General features: G+C 41.3%; 1 protein-coding gene across 1 annotated transcript in view; it reads right to left on the reverse strand.

Moving 5' to 3' along the window:
• Nucleotides 1–1,072: 1,072 nt before the first annotated feature.
• DCK (deoxycytidine kinase) overlaps nucleotides 1,073–9,161 on the reverse strand; it is a 19,150-nt gene continuing 11,061 nt past the window's right edge. The window contains exons 3-7 of the mRNA XM_018553569.1: nucleotides 7,544–7,737; nucleotides 6,936–7,083; nucleotides 5,397–5,512; nucleotides 3,876–3,975; nucleotides 1,073–1,117 (exon numbers count right to left, since the gene is read on the reverse strand). Of these exons, the coding sequence (XP_018409071.1) occupies nucleotides 1,091–1,117; nucleotides 3,876–3,975; nucleotides 5,397–5,512; nucleotides 6,936–7,083; nucleotides 7,544–7,737 (585 nt within the window). The 3' untranslated portion in view covers nucleotides 1,073–1,090. The remainder of the gene's footprint in view (nucleotides 1,118–3,875; nucleotides 3,976–5,396; nucleotides 5,513–6,935; nucleotides 7,084–7,543; nucleotides 7,738–9,161) is intronic.

Here is a 9,161-nt window from a genome sequence, read left to right on the forward strand (position 1 = left end):
GTCATACCACTGAAGCTTTCTGCTCAACAGAGAATTCTGAAATAAATAAGTGAATGGATCCTAACTCTTGAAGACGGGAGTTGATCATTCTGCGTCCTGCTCCAAATTCTTTCTCAGGGTTCCCATGCTTATTCCTGCACCCTGATTTCCAACAGAAACTAATCGGATTGAACTCGAGTGAAAATAATTGCCATTTCAATAGACTTCTGGACCTCTACTATAAGGAAATAAAAAGCACCCTGGATACAGAGGTCAATGTGGAAAGCTGGTAAGATATAACAACACCCTGCAGGGTTCTGGAGACAAGCAGCCTAGCCAGCCAACAAGGGAGCTGTATACTGCGGCATTTGTCAACACTATTTGTTGAAGTCTCCAGTGTTATCGATATTAAATGAGATGACAAATACATATGTACTGAATTAAATAAATGACAGGAAAAAGTCAATTTAAGAGCTTTTGTTTTAAATTAAAATATATACACAAAACAGAAATACATACCAATCACCAGTCGTAACTAAATTGAATGCCATTAATAAAAAAAAACCCAAAGCATAATGTGATGAAGCAAAACTCCTTAAAGCTGGCTATACAGGGTACAATCCCCTTTTTTTATGCGAGGGCCTCCCCATCTATTCATTAGACATTTATATAACGCCATCCGTTTACGCAGCCCTTTACATACCACTCACTCATTCACATCAGTCCCTCAAGGAGCTTACAATCTAAGGTACCCATCTCATAAGCATACATACACATACTAGGGCCAATTTAGACAAGAGCAGCCTGTCTGTAGAGTGAGCGGAAAACTGGATTCCCCAAGGAAACCCACTCAAAAACACAGGGAGAACATGCAAACTCCATGCAGATAGTGTCCTGATCAAGACTTGAACATAGCCCCCCAGTGCTGCAAGGCAGACGTTAACAGTCCAGTTAAAATCAAATCTAGGAAGCCATTACATAATTTTTGGTATATCTGAAGGAGATTGAAGCTGCCCATACACCTTACAATACCTACAGAGAGTTTACAAAAAGAAAAAGGAGGAAGGTTTTCAGTCTTCTAATAAGGCGAGTAACACGAGTCTTCACAATGTTATAAAGTGCTTAAAAACTCTTTAACCTGTAAATAAAACAAAACACTTTTGTTACCCGAGGATGAAAGAAATACAATGACTTTAATACTATGCTTAATGAATCTCTCTGCAGACTTAATTCATTTATTGTATATTATTGGAGTGTGGAAGGATTGGAACTGCCGGGAAGCATTCATGCTTTGTATCCACAAAACAAAAAGACAGCCAAACCTGACAGAATTTCCAATCCTTCCTCGCTCCAAAAACAAAAAGCTCTGACTGCAGATCTACTTTAGCATGCAACGTAACATATAAACCAGGCATGGCCAAACTCCGGCCCTCCAGCTGTGGTGAAACTACAAATCCCATGAAGCATCTCTCTCCTGGAGTCATATCTGTGGCTGTGAGAATCTTGCAAAGCCTCATGGGATTCGTAGTTCCACCACAGCTGGATATAAACAGTTGCCTGTTTCAAGGACTTTCATAAATGCACTTATTGACACCCTGCATGCAAAGCCGTGCAGATCGAAGCAAAGCTGTCAGGCATGGCGCTTTGCATGCAGTGTGTGAGCAAATAAATGACTGCATCTTCAGCCCATCAGCTTGCATGTAACAACCGGATGGAGTTCGCATCATGACGCACGAGTTTATACGCTCAAGCTGATTGGCTGAGGATGACATTTTTCATCTCGGCACGCTCAGCTATGTGAGCTCTCGCAAGCTGATGTGCCGGAGAGAAAATGACTTGACACACTGCTCGTGAAGGCACCCGCGTGCGGTGTGTGTCACAGCCTTTAGAGAAGGGGGTACATCAGGGGTAGGCAACCTCAGCATTCCTACAAGTCCCATGATGCATTGCAGGGCTCCGGCAGCCACAGGCATGGTATGATTTGTAGTTTCACCCCAGCTGGAGTGCCGATGTTGCTTACCTTGTGTGTACATTATCATATATATATATATATATATATATACACACACACATTCTATTATAGTATTTACATATATAAATGTAAGCTTTGCATTACACATTTGGCAAACTGCGTAATATGTAGTCTTTTTCTGCATGGCTATGTATGGAGGAAACACAAAAGCCAGCAGGAACCAGGACAAAAATATACTAGTGGCCTTTTAAGCTGGGTACACACAAATCGAATTTCAGCCAATTCACAAAGACAGCTGAAATCTGACCCATGAGGGGCCCTAAACCTTCGACAAAAGGAAGTCTGATTAGATTGATTTTCATTGAAGGGACATTCCGGGAAAATTGTCAGGCGTTCGGGTATTCAGACAGCGGCATTCTATCTGTTTACAGGTAAAAACCGGTCTCAGACATTTGCAATCTGACTGTGCAGGATTACAGATGAAGGGCCGCACATATACACTAAAGCTGGCAATACACAGCCCTAACTTTGACCCTGTCGGTACCACCTGGTCCAGCTGACTTTTTTCAAAGGAGTCGGAATTTAGAATTCTTGGCCTTACAGTGTCTGCATCCAATCAGATATTCAGTGGCTGCTGAATACAATTGCTGTCAGCAGGGATACCTTTATCTACACCATTTAGCTTTGGGGGGGATCCCTTGTTAGGCAGTCCATACTTTCCATTCAAGTAAATAGTTTTTTGTTTTTTTTAACACAGATTTTTGTGCTTTACAGCACATTCCTAAAGGAATAAAATCTTAAAATTGCATTCAAGTATTTTAACTATTAACAAAAATGTATCTTATTTGTGTATCACTCGGCTCTAGATGCTCAAATCATCTCTGAGTGGGTGTGGACACTGTCCTTCCTTCTGGAGGGGGGCTACTTTTGTTCCCCATGGTCACTGTGTGTGCTGTAAAGTAGCCAAGCTCACTACGGTGATGTACTACAATCTCAATACAAATTAGTACACTAAACATGAGATTGTAGTCTGTCACAGGAGCGAGCTTGGAATGGTGGCTACTTTACAAGACACACAGGGACCATGGGGAACAAAAGTAGTCACCCTCCAGAAGGAAGGACAGTGTCAGCACCAATTCAGAGATGATTTGAGGGTCTACAGCTGAGTGATACACAAATAAAATAAATTTTTGTTAATAGTTAATATACTTGAATGCATTTTTAAGGTTTAACTCTTAAGTTTAGTGTCACTTTAAGAATGTGCTGTGAAACAAGGATATATGTATGCATATAAACTGTATTTACTTGAATGGAAAATACAGGCTGTATTACACACAAGGGGCTCAATGGTGTGCATGCATCCGAGTGCAAACAATGGTAAGTCACTGTGACTGGTTTAAGCTATCCATTGTTCAGAACAGATTAGCACTAGGGGAACATGAGTGCACATCACTGCTTAATAACCCCCTACAGACTAACAGCAACAGTTACGACAGGCTGCTATTCACACATAAGGAGATAAAAAGACTCTTCATACTTAAATAGAATTGTAGGTAAAGGATATGCTCTTATGGAGGGAAATAATTATCAAGATATCTGTGAACATGTACAAAATCCATAAAGTATACTGGTAAAACCTAAAGAATGTATATTCACACAGATAATAAGCAGAGGAAATTTCCATTGTAACATTTTCTGAGAAAATGCATCACATTGCTTAATAGACTGGATGGTATAGAGGGATCACAAGAGGGCATCCGATAACAGGAAAAGTACTTGATGAGGCTTGGCTGACGCAAGAAAACCGCAGCAGACTTTGAAACCAATAAATAGAAATTACTTTAAAATTACAGCGTGGCTTAGAGGAAGACTGCCACCATCAGATAAAAAATAAACAGAACAAACCACCGAAGTTGTAGCACACCTTTTCAATCATGCATTCCTGCTTCTGCTTATCATGTTTAAAATCTTCATTCACATCGAGTGTCAAGATGGGTACGTCTTGCAGATATGCAAAATCCGTCCTGAAAGGAAACAATTCAGACTCATCAGCTAGAGTTGTGACTTAAGCATCATTAGCTTCATCTGTGCGATAGTGCCAAGTGTAGTGGTAGGCGACAACTCATGGCAAATCACAAAACTGCTTTTGGCAGCCTAAAGTAATTGAAGCGGGAAAAGAAACTCTGATGGGTTGAAGTTTGTCACATCACACCATCGCTTTATGTACTGTTCATAAACAAGTCTTACAGGGTTATTCACAAAAGGGTGAAGAGTTTGGAGAAGGCAGGAGAAGTGACCAATCTAGGCCAACATAGATGATTTGGAAAAATTCACCAATTCAGCTCACTTTCCAGTTCAGCTATGTTGCACTAGATTGTTCACTTCTCCAAACTCTTCACCCTTTATGTGAACAACCCTGTTAGAAATTGGTACCAAACTACAGGGTCATGCCAAAATACAGAGCTGGACAAATTAAAGTAAAACTCAATGCAAAACTATTTTTTAGGTTTTGGCTGTAGAAGATAAGGGACACAGCTTCTGTCAGGTACTTATTGCCATCAATGTGCCCAGTGGGGAGATTGTGCCCCTCGTGATGTGCTCCCTAGGGTAGAAAGTAAACAAAATGGCCCAAGAAGGAGAATAAATAAAATGGTGACAGAGGATCTAACCTTTCCCATCTCTATCCAAAACTAAAAAAGTCAGACTTTTAATTTGGGGGTATTATATGTAAACACTTAGCATTATCTTACAGCACTAAAGTCTACAATTATATTACTGGCAAGGATACTGTGTGCATAAGGTTTGCAAATTGTCACCATATTGGTCTGGTTTTCTTATACAAACATGATGGTACACGGATTGGCTTTTCTGTATGTTCTTATGTATATGACAGGGACATTAGATTGTAAACTTGTTTAAAAACAGGAGTTGAGGTGAATGTTTCCTACAGAGTATGTGATGGTACTATTCAGATGAGTAAAAGAAATATTGCAGGAGCCAAAAAGCTCAACACAGAAGCCAACAGGAATTAGTAATGGGCATAGGATTACATGCCTTCACAAACATCAATGGATATCTAGTTCAACCTTCGTAGGTGTACTGATTACTTGTTTCCTGGAATCTGGCCACTTCTGTCCAACTGCCAAGATGTGCAATCTAGCTGCTTGCATGCTTTAAACCAGGGGTAGGAAAACTTTGGCCCTCCAGCTGTGGTGCAAGTACAAATCTTAGTAGGCATTCCAAGACTGACAACAACAGAAATGAATGCCAGAGGCAGATCCATGTTTCACCACAGCTGGAGGGCCAGAGTTTACCTACCCCTACTTTAAACAGTAAACGACTTAAGTATCCTAACCACATGGTCAGTAAGGTTTGTTAACATCAAATTTTCATCCAGTGCGGCACACTACAATTTTATAGTGTTAAAAAAGTGCAGGGAACTAACTTCATGGTCCTGTGATGAAGCCAGCTCTCGTGCTTGTAATGAAGTTTTTCTAGGTATTCCATTGGAATTCCTTGTTCTTCGTCCCTTCCACGGGTATGAATCCTGTTCAGACATTTCTGTAAACAAAGGAAACACGTTACTGATGTATTGTAGCTTACATTCTTAAATAGTAATACATACATGTGCCAGTGATAAATAAAGTAAGATGGAGATTTCTAAATTCAAGAAATTAAACATTAATACTAGGGATGCACCGATACAGTTTTTTGGCACAGAGTACCAATAATTTTTTTTCGGTACTCTTTGTCGACATCGAATAGTGATATCCCGTTGGCCTGGCTTATCAGGGAGCCGGGTGGCAGAACATGATGTGCCACCCGGCTTCCTGATTGGCCAAGAAGCCAGGTTGACTAGCAACAAGACAAGCAGACTTCCTAGTCAATCAGTAAGCCGGGAGGCGAGTTATGATCTGCTGCCTGGCTTCCTGATTGGCCGGGAGCTCCATGCTCTTTGCAGCACTGCCGGTCAGAGGGAATCTCCCTCTGACTGGAAGTTCCTTCGTGGTAAGTATCGGAGCATTTGGTCGAGTACGAGTACCCGCCCCAAATACTCGGTACCAGCACCGGTATCCATACCAGTAGCGGTGCATCCCTAATTAATACTCTTAAAGAAGCTACACTGGCAGACTTTACAGCCACATGGGAGCTGCTCTTAGAAGTAGAGGGCATACAGGTACCACTACAAATGGCTGAGACTTCCAAGCATACTCACTACAAGGAGGTCATGTTCCAGCAGAGTAGTCACATCCTAGCATATCCCAAACTTGGTGGTCATGTTCACATCCCAACAGATCTCAAAGCTGGTAGTCATGTTCAAGCAGAGTAGCCTCACCCCAGCATATCGCCTACCCCGTGGTTATATTACAGCAGAATATTAACATCCCAGCATATGGTACACCTGGTGGTCATGTTCCAACAGAATAGTCACATCCTAGCATACCCAACACCTGGTGGTCTTTGTTCCCATACAGTAGTCACATGCCAACATAATCTACACCTGGTGGTCATGCTCAAGTAGTAGTCACATTCCAACATATGGCCTACCTGGTAGTCCTATTCCAGCAGAGTAGTCACATCGTAGCATAGCTCACACTTGGTGGCCATAGTAAAGCAGAATAGTCGCATCCCGGCATATTCTATACCGGTTGGTCATGTTCTAGCAATGTAGTCACAACTTAGCATATCCCTTACGTAGAAGTATATGTAATGGTCACTTACTAGCTTTTTCTACGCAATGTGGTTGCTACATGCAGCATATTCCACTTATAGCAGCCACAACTCAACATGGCTGTCAATTTGACTTTATCCATTTTTTTCTGACTCACAGGCTACAAACTATTTTTATGGTAGTAAAGCTGCTGCATCTTAAGCTACCCTTCAAGGTTTATCATGGCTGGTAGTCAGAGAACCAGTCACCTTTGTGACTGATCCCCTTCAAATTCCAAGTCTAGTTTGTGCTGTGAATTCAGTCTCCATTTACCTCAGGTGCAGCTCGAAGATAAATAATGCCATCTAATTCAAGATCAGCACAGAACTGTGAATTCATCCAATCATGCCAGTCCTGATACACCGTCCATTCTGTTTCATTCAGACATTCTGCCTCATACAGATTGGAAGCAAAGATGTACCTGAAAGAAAGATTAAGGTTATTTAGCAAGACAGAAACAGCACAGTTTGTGCGCCTATATATCTCCATGGTGTTCAGAATTAAAGTGAATATACTATAATATATATATATATATTATCTAACATTTAACATATCAGTCTGCTTTAAAGTGAGAGAAGCAGTCTAGCTGGCTAAAGTCAGGTACTCATGGAGCAAATCTGCTCTGTTGGTAACACGGTTCTTTCAGCAGCTCCTGAATCATTCCCAATAATAGAATTATATTAAGAATTCAATAAAGGGATTAAGATCCCATGTTAGTCGCCCTGGCAGGGGTGCAGGCTTGGGAACTCAAGTACAGTGCTTTTTCCACTTAAGTCCCCAAGAGACAGAAAAAAAACAAAAAACAAACACACACCTTTCCTGCATCTACTAAGATATCAGATTTGGATGTAGTAACCCTTTAATCAACATGTTTTGTGTACCTGTCACTGTAGACAGAACGCTCAAAAAACAGCACAGGATTTTCTGCTTCCCTTAATTTGCCATTAAAGGCTTTTAGTTGGGCACGTATGCGGCTGAGACAAGCATAGGACTGAAACGTGAAGGACCAGCGTTCCGGCTTTTCATACATCATCTGCAGTAGATTTCCACCACTTTTCTGAGACATCGTTAGCTCCTGTTCAGAAATACAGGTTCAAAAAGAAAAAGATTATACATGAGTGCCCTCTACTGCTCATCACGGTGAAGTCAAACAGTTCTTTTACATCGACAGATCAAAATACGACTGGAAAAAATGAAATCTAAGGGTGTAAAAATGAAGAATTTCACTGTACTGAGTGGAATATGAAGGCTGCCATTGCAGTCCTCCTTCTAAAAATAGTAGTCTTGTTGACGTCTTTGGCTTTAAATAATTTCTCAGACACTAATCCTGAAAAGCATGTTAATGACCAGGTATGTGAGTCACTGAATAATGAAGCAAGGATCATGACAGCCCCGTGGCTGCAACTCTACCAAACCAATTCAGCAATGACAGCTTCCATATGCCTACCCTCACAGAAGGACGATGGTCTTCATAAAACTCATTCGGGGGGGAATTTATCAAACTTGGAGCAGACAAAATATGGAGCAGCTGTGCATGGCAACCAATCAGCCTCTCTCTTTCTCATTTTCAAAGCTTACCTGAGCGAACTGAAGAGAGATGCTGATTGGTTGCCATGAGTGATGAGCTGGGGCGTGTCCGCAAGCGCCTCGTGCCGAGCCCGCCAGGAAGCCGTCAGGGCGCAGAGCCAATCACAGGCACTGAGACATTTTCCGATCTCTGCAGCTGTGGACCAGGAACATGTCTCAGTGCCTGTGATTGGCCCTGCGCGCTGACGGCTTCCTGGCGGGCTCGGCACGAGTCGCTTGCGAACACGCCCGAGCTCATCACTAGTTGCCATGGGCAACTGCTGTAGGTTTTGATAAATCCCCCCAATTGTATATCGATGCAGCTTCACATAGATTTAAATAGAGATCACTGTCACTCTAAGAACTCCTTCTTGAAGGGAGCACGTAGTGGCAATGGGGTGGGAGAAATCTACTCCTAAAAACACTATATGCAGGATTTTTGGAAAACGAAGGTCTCCCTAAATGCTTAAAGTGAAAGTTTAGCCTCAAATAAAATGGGCCATGGGACAGCTCTACAGCTGCAACAACTAATCGATGATATTGTGAACCAAACTAACTTGCGCTAATGGAAATAGTAAAACTAAATTAAGATGGATTAAAATTTAAAATTGATATTAATATGACCCCAGAGCTAAAATTTCTAAAACCAAAAAGGCGAAAAGCCTACAGAATAAATGGTGTAATGAAGTGTACAGCGCTAAATGCCCTTCAGGAAATTAGATAACGGTAGGGATCATATGGTGTCACCTCCGTGTCAAGCAATCGTGAAACAGTGTATATATAATAAATATTTGTGTAAAAACTTATAGTACGTTATAAAATGTGTCAGCAGGTGTCATAAAAAGCGTGTCATACATGAACCTTATTACATAAATAAACAAAAATCTTCAAAGAACATGTGTCATATATGTGAAAAAAATATTATTGTGAAAA

Source organism: Nanorana parkeri, unplaced genomic scaffold (assembly GCF_000935625.1).
Source record: "Nanorana parkeri isolate BGI_ZX_2015 unplaced genomic scaffold, ASM93562v1 scaffold124, whole genome shotgun sequence".
Classification (NCBI taxonomy): Eukaryota; Metazoa; Chordata; class Amphibia; order Anura; family Dicroglossidae; genus Nanorana; species Nanorana parkeri.